This window comes from Hylobates moloch, unplaced genomic scaffold (genome assembly GCF_009828535.3).
Source record: "Hylobates moloch isolate HMO894 unplaced genomic scaffold, HMol_V3 SCAFFOLD_4, whole genome shotgun sequence".
NCBI classification, from domain to species: Eukaryota; Metazoa; Chordata; class Mammalia; order Primates; family Hylobatidae; genus Hylobates; species Hylobates moloch.
Genome location: NW_026652279.1, coordinates 11,121,636 through 11,135,248, shown reverse-complemented (window position 1 = coordinate 11,135,248; position 13,613 = coordinate 11,121,636). Strand labels below are relative to the sequence as shown.

Genomic DNA, 13,613 nt, shown 5'->3' with positions numbered 1-13,613 from the left:
AATAAGTTCAACCTGCCTTAATACAAGAGGCAAACCCAAATGAGACTAATTTTTTATCCTTCCCATTTCATAGGGGCAGAAACTGAGATTTAGAGAGATACCATGATATTCTCTTAGATAAATAGCAGGGCTGGGACACAAACTCAAACCTCGTGACTCTAAATCCTGTGCACGTCTCATTGACACTAGGCTGGTGTCTCCTGATGGCCTTCAGCTCCAGGCTTAATAAGTTGCTTTGCTTCTTTATTTTTCTTTCTTCCTTTAAAGCCTGGCTTTTCCTTTCACCAGACTTATGAGATCAGGCTAGAATCTGATAAGGGATTGTCATTTATGAGAATGCCCTCCCTGGGGAATGTCTGCCCGAAGCTGGCTGGAATTGCCTGCCAGTTCGGCATTAGAGCTGCAGCAATGGCCGTCCATTGACTGGCCAGCCTTTCTTGTTTACTTTCTCCCAACCTCTGTCAGGCAGAAAGGAGCATGCAGTTAAATGTTTAGAAAACATCATCAGCCCTCCAGTCTCTATTGGGAGCCACTTGACCAAGAGCAGTGGTCCAATATAAGTTCTCTCCATCAATTTCTTTTTCTTTATTTATTTATTTATTTATTTATTTATTTATTTATTTATTTATTTAGTTGAGACAGTATCTCATTGTTGCCCAGGCTGGAGTACAGTGGCACAGTCATGGCTTACTGCAACTCGAAATGGCTGGGCTCAAGTGATCTTCCTGCCTCAGCCTCTCAAGTACATAGGACTACAGGTACACGCCTGGCTAATTTTTTGTAGAGACAGGGTCTCACTCTTTTGCCCAGGCTGATCTCAAACTCCTGGGCTCAAGCAATGCCCCCCGCCTCAGCCTTCCAAAACATTAGGATTACAGGAGGGAACCAGTGCACACAGGCTTCTCCATCAATTTCCTCATTTCTTGTGCTTCCTGGGTGAAGAGAAGTGAGTTTTGCACATGCTTAGAACTCAGATTCCATTGCCAGTTTATCTACTTTAGAGCCCTTATTATCTGAAAATATCGTATTTGTTTAATTGTTAATAGTTTCTTTTCTTTTCCTCACCTCTAAAGCAGTTGTTCTCAAAAGAGATGATTTTGAGCCTCAGGGGACATTTGGCAAGGTCTGGAGACATATGGGGGAGGATCTACTGACATCTAGTGGGTAGAGGTCAGGGATGCTGTTTAGCACCCTATAGTGCCCAGGACGATGCTCCACAATAGTGAGTTATCTGGCTGCAAATACCAATGAGGTTGAGAACTGTAGGACATGCTCCAGAGATAATACCCTTTCAGTCTTATTGGCTGATATATAATAGTGCCAAGAACAGTGCTTGCACTTAGAGAGTGCTCAGCACATTTTGGTTAAGTGAATGAATGAACACATAATCTAGAGCTTTTCCACACTGAATTAATTACATGTGTGCTAGGCTACATCTGAAGCCCAGGGTAATACGGAGTTAGGTCCAGGAGGCCACATAACTGACAAATATCATCCTGTACCCTGAGTGTTCACATAAGCACGACATAGCCATGGAAGCATCCCAACAGGTGGAGATTAATTCCATCCTGACTGCCCAAGGAAGATCAATAGCAAACATAGACACCATTTTTAGCAGCTGCCCATATTTTGTCAGTGTGGGGCCAGGAAGTAGCCAAGGGATGATGAGTGTAAAACCTTGCTCCTCTTCTGGCCTTGCTTCGAGACGGTGGCCTGAACCAGCCAACTCTGGTTTGGTGAGTCTAGATCAAGCTTTTCAGAGCAGTGTTAGGCTTCGCAATGAAGGTGATACATTAAGTGCCTAAACTACATGTGATTTAATATATAGGATGTATGAGATAGGAAATACTTTGTACTGAAGTAATATAGCCCTTAAGAGCATGGATTCTGGAGTCAGAACACCCAGGTTTACATCCTACTCTGCCTCTTCCTGGCCCTATGACCTTGTAGGGTGGGTCAGCCATGTACCTTTTCTGAGCCTCAATATTCTCATCCACAAAATGAAGCTAGTAATGGAATCCACCTTACAGAGTTCTTATGAAAATTCATTTAAAACGCATATATATATATATAGAGAGAGAGAGAGAGAGTTGGGTTTTTGTTTTGTTTTGTTTTGTTTTTTTGAGACGGAGTCTCGCTCTGTCGCCCAGGCTGGAGTGCAGTGGTGCAACCTCGGCTCACTGCAACCTCCGCCCCTGGGTTTAAGCAGTTCTCCTGCCTCAGCCTCCCAAGTAGCTGGGATTACAGGCATGCACTACCACGCCCAGCTAAATGTTTTGTATTTTTAGTAGAGACGGCGTTTCACTATGTAGGCCAGGCTGGTCTCAAATTCCTGACCTCAGGTGATCTGCCCACCTTGGCCCCCCAAAGTGCTGGGATTACAGGCATGAGCCACCACGCCCGGCCATAAAAGGCCCTTGTATATAGATGAAAGGATTTGGGATAGTTATCAGGCACACAGTCATCAGCTGTTATTTTTGTTAGCGTTTCTCTTAAGGTACGTTACTCAGTTACTCAATTTCAGCTTTGGCAAACTGAATTCTCCTCTTCTTTGTCATTCCTCCTCTTCCCTCATTCATTTTCCTTTCCTCCTTTGCTTCTTTTGCACTGCCTGCTTTTCTTCCTCCCTCATTGTCTTTTTCCTTCTCCACTTCCAGTGAACCTGCAAGAGATGTACAGGAGTCCTACTTTGGTACAACTGATGGAACCTAAGATTCTACCCAACTTTATCACTGTTATGACCAGGCACCACTTAACCTCTCTGCACTTCAGTTTGGTCATCTATGAAATCTAAACAGAAATCTCATGCACGTAACCCCATCACTTTGAGAGGCCAATGTGGGAAAATTGCTTGAGTCCAGGAGTTCGAGACCAGCCTGGGCAATACAGCAAGACCCCATCTCTATTAAAAAAATAGAAAGTTAGCCAGGCGTGGTGGCACATGCCTGTGGTCCCAGTTACTCAGGAGGCTGAGGTGGGAGGATTGCTTGAGCCCAGGAGGTCGAGGCCGCAGTGAGTCATGTTAATGCCACTGTACCCCAGCCTGGGCAACAGAGCAAGACCCTATCTCAAAAAAAAAAAAAAAGAGAGAGAGAGAGAAAAATCTAAACAATGACTCTAGGGTTGTTAGCAGCATGAAAGAAGTCACTGCACATGTGAAGCACTCCATACTCGTGTGACATGTAGTAAGTATTTGCTAGAAGCTAGGAGAATCATTTATTGACACTTAAAGAAAGAAGTCTCCAGTGATTGCACATTGGGAGGGTAGGCACTGTCTTGAAAGAACTTGAGGAAAATCACAGCTGACTGCATTTGGAGACATCTGTGTCAGTCTAGGCCATTCTCTGAACGGGAGTGTCAATAGCTCATATTCAGTCAACACCCAGAGATGACATAAAGGGGCCCTGTTCAGCTAGGGTTGACATCATTAGGGTGAAATGTAAAACTCCATCCACTCAATAGATCCCAAAGTAAGAACGTCCTAGATACATCCTTCTCCTGCTCTCCAGTTCCTCCAGAATATCTCATCTGATGAGGAGTTTAAAAACACACCTTTTTCTCTGGGTGGAAAGAGTGGTTTTTATGTGTGAGTTTTTCTGGGCCAGGGCTTGGGAGTTGCCTGGAACATCCTCGCTTTGGATTATGCTCTGTCCGTTTAAATCATTTGTGAGCCAGATGCAATGGCTCACAGCTGTAATCCCAGCACTTGGGGAAGCCAAGGCAGGAGGACTGCTTGAGCCTAGGGGTTGAAGACAAGCCTGGGCAACATAGTGAGATCCCCGTCTGTACAAAAAATCAGCCAGGTGTGGTGGCACTTGCCTATAGTCCCAGCTATTCGGGAGGTTGACATGGGAGGATCACTTGAGTTGGGGAAGTCAAGACTGCAGTGAGTCGTGGTTGTGCCACTGTACTCCAGCCTGGGTGACAGAGTGAGACCCTGTGTGGAAAAAACAAATAATTTGTGAATGTATTTCAGTGTTAGCTGTGTCTGGGCTCTGAACAGTTAAGACATTTCTTAACTCAGCAGATATTTATATACCACGGTCTCACCGTGTGCCAGGCACTGTTCTAGGCCCTGCGGAGACAGTGGTGAATGAAGCAATCCAGCTCTTAGACAGTTTTGGACCATTGTAAGCCTCAGTTGGAATTATGGAACCTGCTCAGATAGCTGGGTTTTCACCCTTCCAGATGGCAGATTTCATTCTAGAAGGCGACCGCACAGAAAATCCAGAGGAGGCATTTTTATGAAGCAGGCCCTTTCTCACCAGGCTTTCAAAAAGGTCAAAAGGAACGAGAGAGAGAGAGAGAAGAAAAATTTTTTAAAAAGCTTGTTTCTTCCTTACCAATTTCATATGTTTCTGTTCCAAAGAACAACTAAAGCAAAACCAACGTAGGCTGGCATTTTGGTCTTTTTTTGTAGCTATTTCCTGTTGCCTTTTAAGCTGACCCTGGTTGTTATGAGTGGTTCCATACTGCCCTGTCTTGAATTGCCTTTTGGTTTCTTACCAACCCACTCTCCTCTCTCATCTCCTAAACCAGGCAGTGGGATTGGGGGCCAGGGTGGGGGAGTGTGTTCTCATATAGACTTGAACCCCACTAAGGGCTGCCGCATCAGGGCCCTCCTTGAGACCAGAGGTCTGGCTTCTAGCCAGTTCTCACTTCCCTTCTGATCTCCCTCATTTAACCACTGACCAGATGGACAAAGTCTTTCCACCAGTAATCAGCACTTGCACTCTGAGGACTGACTCTTATCAGCTGGGGAGCAAACACAGGCCAGCTGGAGACCAAGGTGGGAGTTTTAATCCAACACATGTAATTTTTGCCTTCGAATTCCTGGGGTTCAGTGAGGGGAGAAGGTAGCAGGAAGGGGATCAAGTCAGAGTGGATGTGAAGAGAAGCTTTCCGAAGAGATCGTTTTTTAAATATGTTTTTTATTTCGTCTGAAGCATTGCTGCTATTAGCTGCCACTAGGTAGGGGTCAATTCTGAAACTATTCTGATGGTCTCTGGGGGTTCAGAAATATCCTGTATTTGTAATTATAATCATTGTGCTCCACATACAGCTCTCTTCAAATATAACTCCTGTTTTTTGTTGTTGCTGTTGTTGTTGTTGGGTTTTTTTGTTTTTTTTTTTTTGGTTTTTGCTTTTAGAGACAGGGTCTTGCTGTATTGCCCAGGCCGGTCTTGAACTGCTGCTGGGCTCCAGCAATCCTCCTGCCTCAGCTTCCTCAGTAGCTGGGACTACAGGCACACACCACAATGCCCGGCTAATTTTTAAATATTTTGTAGAGGTGGTTTCTCACTATGTCGCCCAGGTGGGTCTCAAACTCCTGGGCTCAAACAGTGCTTCCGCCTCAGCCTCCCAAGGTGCTGAGATGACAAGCATGAACCAACACACCTGGCCCAGGTCAGGTTTTAAGATAAATTTAAAATTCCCGGTTGGGGTTTTATTTTTTTCTATTGTTATAATTTTAAAAAAAAATTTAATTGACATGTTGGGGAGGAAGTTCATTTGAATAATATGGTATTTATTACATGAGTAACCTTGTTCAGGTCACTTACGCTCTGGCCTGGGAGTCAGAGTCCTAAGTTTTAAGCCCAGGTCTGGCATTAACTAGCTGTGTGGCTTTGGGTACATCCATTCCTTAGTTTCCCCATGTTTCAAATAAGCAGTGGTTAATAGATACCTTCTAAGATGCTTTCTATTTATAAATTCTGCAGTTCTAACTACTTTTATTCAAATTATTTTCTTCTGGAAGTGAAATGAGTTTTCACGCCTGCTTCATGATTCTTTGGTTTGTTTTTTCTACCCACTCATCTGATCCATTGAAAATGGGCTGCGTGGGAAGTTTTCTCACCATTTGTCACTTTACAGTGTGTGTAGTACCATCTGTATTGCTAAGTGGTTAAGCGCTTTGGGCTTTGAATTTGGATCTGGTTCTGCCACTTATGAATTTTGTTATTTATCATCTCTCTAACATCAGTTGGAGTGCTAAAAGTACCCACCTCATGTAAGCATCATGAGAATTGATTATGTAAAGTGCTTAGTGCAATACCTGGAATATAGAAAGTGCCTAGGAGTGATATTATTGGTATAATTAAAGTGCCTCGCTGGGTGCCAGGCACACAGGAGACACCCAAAAACCAATGTTTCCTTCTCTTTCTTTGTTTCCCCTACAGCAGCTCTGGAGAATTTTTCTGCCTTATGCTCGTTAAGTGACTTGTTAACTTTACCTGTTATTTATCTTCTTTAAAATGGGTCAGTAATATTCCTCCCATTAAAAATGTGTTTTTTTAAATGGGAAAATATATAGATTACAGAAAAGCGTAGCTGTCAGTTTTGAAACAAATGGGGACTACAATAATTGTGGGCCTCAGAAGTGGCTGATTTTATTCTGAGTTTCAGATTAAATGCTGTCAGGACATTTCTTATAAGGCTCAGAAAGGTCAAGTAATTTCTCTAAGGTAACACACTAGTAAGAGATAAACTATGATTTCTATCCAGAGTATAACTGCATTAGAACTCCTGTGCAAGTTACAACACTTCTCAGGCCTTAATTTCCTGGTGGCTAAAATGAGGATGCCCCCTTGATAGGTTTGTGTAGAGGTTGAAATTCTATACATTAATGAGTGTTAAATGTCAAGCACTTTGCCTGGTCCACAGCAGGGTTTGTGTTTGTGTTGGTTGTGTCTCTTTGCTGGCACCACTTAAATCAGGGTTTGCTCACTCAGATGACAGAACTCAGCACACCTCCCAGGAGCCTGGAGGTCATACATACATTTGGGTAAACCAGAGACACAAACCTCATCGGAATAGAGAATTACTCTGCCCTGCCCTTGCCAAATGTTGCCATGGAGGAAATCAAGCCCAGAATTTCCAGGTCTTACCATTTGTCAAAAGAAGCTGTCAATTTGGATTTTTTAATTATGTGGCATTACCCGATTTCTAATATAATCAACTAATATTTATTCATAAGCACTCTTATGATGAACAAAATACATCCATCACTCTTCCACCTCCAATTTAAATAAGTGACAAAGGCAGGCCTTTCTGTTGCTATCGAGCATCAAATCAGCCCCCTGACCTATCAGCAGAGCCATCTTTCCACATACTGAACACCATGTGTGCTGCGCGGACATGTAACCCTGGTGTTTTCTCTCTAGTTCATCTGTGCTCTCCTCTCCAGCCTGCCCTGTGTGGTGTTCCACCAAACCCTCAGGTGTTTGTTCACGCCCCTCCCCAGATGTCAGCCTCTCTTGGTTGTTGTATTGTCATCGATGGGCACCTCAGTGACTATGAGTAGATGACTTTCTCATATTAATGACATCGTTTGGAGAGTCTATGCTTTGGAACCCTTTTGCTTTGGTTTTGGCATGGAAATTAGTGGAGTCTTATAACGATGCTTTAGTTGCAAGAAGCAGAATCCGGCTGGGTACTATCGCTCACATCTGTAATCCCAATACTTTGGAAGTCCAAGGCGGGCGGGTTGCTTGAGCCCAGGAGATCCAGACCAGCGTAGGCAAGATAGTAAGACCCTGTCTCTGCAAAAGATATATATAAAAATTAGCCAGGCATGATGGCATGGACCCATAGTCCCAGCTACTCAGGAGTTGGAGGCGAGAGGATCACTAGAGCCCAGGAGGTCAAGGCTGCAGTGAGCCATCTTTGTGCCACTGCATTCCAGCCTGGGTGACAGAGAGAGACTCTATCTCAAAAATAAATAAATAAAGCAGAATCCTCCCTCTTAGCTTAAGAGAGGGGAAAAAAGTGGATTTGTCAAAGGAATACAGGGTGTTTCATGGAACTCAAGGACAAAAATTCACCCGGATCAGTGAAAAGGACTGTAAGTGACTGGAAAACATTAGGAACTCTGACAACAGCTCTCTTAAGCTTTTCTTCTTAGGTCACATGATTTCTCTTGCCTCCTTCTTTGTTTTTTTTTTTTTTTTTTTTTTTTTTTTGAGTTGGTGTCTTGCTCTGTCACCTAGGCTGGAGTGCAGTGGCACGATCTTGGCTCATTGCAATCTCCGCCTCCTGGTTCAAGCAATTCTCCTGCCTCAGCCTCCGAAGTAGCTGGGATTACAGATGCACACCACCACACCCAGCTAATTTTTGTATTTTTTTAGTAGAGACAAGCTTTCACCACGTTGGCCAGGCTGGTTTTAAACTTCTGACCTCAAGTGATCCTCCTGCCTTGGCTTCCCAAAGTGCTGGATTACAGGCGCTAGCCACTGCACCCAGCTCTCTTGCCTCCTTCTAGCTACTTGTCTCCCTCATTCTTTCTGCAGATGGCTTTCCTTTTCTCCACACACACACAATGGCTGCCCATAAACAACCAAGTTTTTATCCTCTCTGACACAATTCCAGATTCCCTGGACTGAGGTTCTGATTGGCCCAGCTTGAGTCAGGTATCTATCCCTTGCCCAATCAACTGAGGCCAAAGGGGCAGGACCAAGTAAAACCTAGCCACCAATGCCTAAGTTTGTCATGAAATGGTTAGGCACATCAAAAAGATATCTACAGTTGAATAGTCTAGAATAAAATTATCTGTTATTAAAAGGAATATTGTCTAATATGAGGGAGGTCCAAAGCAAAAATGGAAAGGCAAAAAAGATGATTTTTTTTTTTTTGAGATGGAGTTTCACTCTTGTTGCCCAGGGTGGAGTGCAGTTATGCAATCTCGCCTCAGACTCCCAAGTAGCTGGGATTACAGGCACCTGCCACTATGCCCGGCTAATTTTTTGTACTTTAGTAGAGACAGTGTTTCCCCATGTTGGCCAGGCTGGTCTCGAACTCCTGACCTCAGGTCATCCACCTGCCTTGGCCTCCCAAAGTGCTGAGATTACAGGTGTGAGCCAACACGCCCTGCCTGATTTTTTAAAGTCAGGAAATAAACTTATTTGGATTATGGGACAACAGAGTAGCTTTAAATATTTTCTCAATTATGACATATTCCTTAATGGATTCACACTGTGTGATCTTTTGAGCATTATTTTATTATATCTTTCTGTGGGGCATATACCTAGGATTAGCTTTCGAAGGTTGTTTTACAAAAGAAGTAAAGTGATTTAAACTGACACATTTATTTATTTCTCTCTTAATTATATCCTCCTCTGGTATAGAAACACTGACACATTTATTTATTTCTCTCTTAATTATTTCCTCCCCTGGTATGAAAAGTAGAAAAAAGGTGACTTTTTTTTTTTTTTTAGTTAGACATTAATTAAAATCTTGACTTGGCTGTTTTCTTGCCTAGGTAACTTTGAGTAAATTACCATAAATTCTGTACCTCAATTTCCTGTCGGTAAAATGGGGATGTTGCCATGTTGTAAATTTTTGCAGAGCTTTACTGAGATAATACGTGTAAAGAGCCCAGCTTAGTGCCTAGAACTAATAAAGACTGGCTCCGTTTCCCCTTGTCACGCAAGGTGTCTATTTGACCTTGGCTTTGCAGAATTAAGGACGTAGGCTGAGGCCATGAGACAAAGTAAAGCTCACTCACTTACCTCTTAGCACTACCTCAGTGCTTCCCGTGGGCCACATCTTCGTAATACCATGGTCTAACTAGCTGAGCGAGTTTTCAGACTCTTAGAGCAGAGTTCGATTAAAACTATAAATTCAATAATTAGTATTTTTCACATTGAAAACATGTTACTTATCCCAGTCTGAGCCTCAATTTATCTCTTAAATGGGGATAATAATACTAATCCCAGAAGGTAACTGTGCCGCTTATAAATAATGTATATAAAACACATCATGCAGGCCGGGCGCGGTGGCTCACGCTTGTAATCCCAGCACTTTGGGAGGCCGAGGCGGGCGGATCGCGAGGTCAGGAGATCGAGACCACGGTGAAACCCCGTCTCTACTAAAAATACAAAAAATTAGCCGGGCGTGGTGGCGGGCGCCTGTAGTCCCAGCTACTCGGAGAGGCTGAGGCAGGAGAATGGCGTGAACCCGGGAGGCAGAGCTTGCAGTGAGCCGAGACTGCGCCACTGCACTCTGGCCTGGGCGACAGAGCGAGACTCCGTCTCAAAAATAAATAAATAAATAAAACACTTCATGCACTGCTGAATAGGTTGTTGGTACTCAGTAATGGAGTACTATTTTCTTTTTCAATTAGGTTTATATGTATCTGAGTTCCTAGATCTTACAGTTTTGTACAACAGCTTAGAGCCAAAATGCTGCCCCTGCTTTTCAAAAGTGACATAGCAATTCCACATCCATGGACAAAGCTAGATGTGCAAAGTTCATGGTGACATTGCTTGTGATAGCAAAAGATTGGAAACAACCTGTTTCTCTTATTCAATTATCATGTATTCACACAATGATTGATACTATAGAGTCTTTAAAAAGAATGAGGTCCATCTATATGTGCTGACATTGGAAAGATCAACAAGAAACATTGAATTTAAAAAGCAAAAGGCAAAACAGCAAGTGAAGCATAGTCCTACTCAAATTGAAAAAGAAAGAAACAACAACAAAAAAAAATGTATACACACACATACACGGATACACACATATACACACATATATATCAAATTTCTGGATGGTTACACTCACACAGAAATATTAAGAGTACTTCATTTGCAAAACAATACATTCAATAAAATGTGTACTAAAGTAAAATAATATGAAATATTTTAATATGTAAATATATATCTGAAAATACATATAAAAGTGGTCTGTGAGGATTCTTAAACTAACAGGATGGTGATTTCTGCAGATAAAATGGTTTGGAACATGAGTTAATCAAGGAGTATCTTGGCATTCTATGCAATGTTTAAGTATTTTACAAAGTTTTTTTAGTATTGCAATTCTGAATGATAAAAAACTAAATATAATTGAAAAAGTATATATCAAACTGTTCTTAACTATGTATCTTAACTGTTCTTAACTATGGTGGTGATAGTAAACTATGTTGGTGGACTAAAAGTAGGGGGAGAGTTTCCAAAATGAAGACTTTTCATTTTTATTTTAAGAGATGAGGTCTATGTTGCCCACAGGCTTGGGTGCAGTGGCTATTCACAGGCGTGATCCTGGCTCACTACAGTCTTGAACTCCTGGCCTTAACCAATCCTCCCACCTCAGCCTCTTGAGTAGCTGGGACTATAGGTGCATGCCACCATGCCCAGAGAGACGTTAAACACACCAGTGAATAAAGACTTTTTTTTTCTTTTTTTTTGGAAAGGGTCTCTCCGTGTCACCCAGGCTGGAGTGCAGTGGTACAATCTCAGCTTACTGCAGCCTCAACCTCCCAGGCCAAAGTGATTCTCCCAACTCAGCCTCCTGAGTAGCTGGGACTACAGGCACATACCACTGCGCCAGGCTAATTTTTGTATTTTTTGTAGAAAGGGGGTTTCACCATGTTGGCCAGGCTGGTCTCAAACTCCTGGCCTCAAGTGATCCACCCTGATTGGCGCCCCCAAAGTGTTGGGATTACAGGCATGAGCCACTGTGCCCGACTGGCTTTTCTTTTTTTTTTTTTTTTTAAATAAAACATTAATTCCAGGAAAAATACAGTAGTTTCCTCTGGGATGGAGAGGCTTTTTCTTTTTTAATAAAACATTAATTCCAGGAAAAATATAGTAGTTTCCTCTGGGATGGAGACCTACTTTTCATGGAATAATTTCGTGTGCATTGTTTGAACTTGGTGGACTGTATGGACATTATTTTTACAATATATTGACTAGCCTGTGCTCTTTGTTCTTCTTTTAAATCCAGTTACTCCCATATAATAAATCTGTTTCTGGCCAAGCCTGTTTATTAACTCATCTAAAGCCATTTTTAGGCTGAGCCCATCTCATATAAAATAAATGATACAACGAGTCCAAAGGTTTGCTTGCCAGCCGTGGCCCTGACACCACTCTTGCTGTCTTGTTTCTGCAGATGACAGAAGGCAGGCACTGCCAGGTGCACCTCCTGGATGATAGGAGACTGGAGCTGCTGGTTCAGGTAGGTGTTGCCCACGTGGGTGTTGCCTAGATAGGTTTTGCCAAGGTAGGTGTTGCCCAAGTCGGTGTTACACAGATAAGTCTTGCCCAGGTAGGTGTTGCCCACACAGGGACAGCTCATCCTCGTTCCCTCTCTGAGCCTCATAGTCTGTATTCAGGCTTCTCCGTTATCTTTGCCTCAAAGCCAATGACTCAGAATTGATCAAGGGGAAAAAAGCATCTTCGAAGTCAGAAAACTTGGTCCATATGTTGGAGTAATTATAGCCTGGTGACATGGATTCAGAGACACTTGAGTTCCAATCTTAGCTTGACACTTAATAGCTCTGTGACCCTGGGAAATTGACTTTACTTCTCTGAGCCTCTTGTCGGTAAATTGGGAACCATAGTACTTCCTGAAAGGATTATTGTGAGGTGAGAATCTGTATTCTGCCACTGTCCAGCTACATGGCATTGTGCAAGTGAAATACCCAGTTTCGTCAGCTGTGAACTGCCTAGGCTTCTCAGAAGAATTATGGTTAAAAATCAAGCTAGATTATATATGTGAGTGAAATCTCTTTGTAAAATATATGGCACTATATAAGTAATGATATAGATATATATATATATTTTTTTTCAGATGGAGTCTTGCTCTGTTGCCCAGGCTGGAATGCAGTAGCGCAGTCTCAGCTCACTGCAACCTCTGCCTCCCGGGTTCAAGTGATTCTCCTGACTCAGCCTCTTGAGTAGCTGGGACTACAGGCCACCGCCACCTCGCTTGGCTAATTTTTGTATTTTTAGTAGAGACAGGGTTTTACCATGTTGGCCAGGCTGGCCTCGAACTCCTGACCTCAAGTGATCCACCCTCCTCAGCCTCCCAAAATGCTAGGATTACAGGCGTGAGCCACTGTGCCCAGCCAAGCAATGAAATTTTAATTGTTGATGCTTCTCTTTCTATTCACCCAACACTCTGGACCAAGAGTCTTTAAAAATTGTGAAAGTCCTTGTGGACGGGCCACACCTACAGCTAGCCTAGAATTTTCTCCTCTAACCAAACCTAAATTCTTTTCTCTTCTGAGGCCTGTCCCTAGCCCACTATGCTTAGGCTTCAATTAGAGTGAAATAGTACAGTCAACAGTAGCTTTGCCCAAGTAGACCTTTAGTCCAGATGTCTGCCTGTTTCTTTTCTTTTTTTCTTTAAATCATGTCCATTTTTATCCCCAACAGCCATTGTAATATACCCTAATCTCTTTGGCTCAAAGTTCAGAAAGAATCCATCCAGAGTGCCCTCCTGCAAGCGTTCCCCTTTTCTTCCCCAGTCCCTCCAAACCTAGCATCGATTATCACTCCAGGCATTCTGGCTGGTTCTAAGCCCATGCTTCTTCTCAGCAGATCCAGAGCTTTCCCAAAAGCTTATAGATTATATCCTTCCTCTAACTAGGTGCTCATCACTGTTGATGATGATGTGTGGAATGGGTACAATTTCTCTATCTTAGGAAGGAAAAGCTTAGGCTTTAGAAGGAGACAGACTAGGTTCAAATCCCTGCTCTTACTAACAATGTAACATCAAGCAAGGTGCTTAACCACTCTGGGCCTTGGTTGACTCATTTATAAAATGGAAATAAAAAGCCCTACCTCATAGCTCATTATAAGGATTAAATGACAATGGGATATAAGTTCAGCATA

At 42.8% G+C, this 13,613-nt stretch overlaps 1 protein-coding gene across 2 annotated transcripts in view; it reads left to right on the top strand.

The window, feature by feature from the left end:
- FRMD4B (FERM domain containing 4B) overlaps nt 1–13,613 on the top strand; it is a 275,592-nt gene that overhangs the window by 116,314 nt on the left and 145,665 nt on the right. For both annotated transcript variants that reach the window (XM_032149480.2, XM_058437150.1), the window contains exon 2: nt 11,887–11,952. In XM_032149480.2, the coding sequence (XP_032005371.1) occupies nt 11,887–11,952 (66 nt within the window). The remainder of the gene's footprint in view (nt 1–11,886; nt 11,953–13,613) is intronic.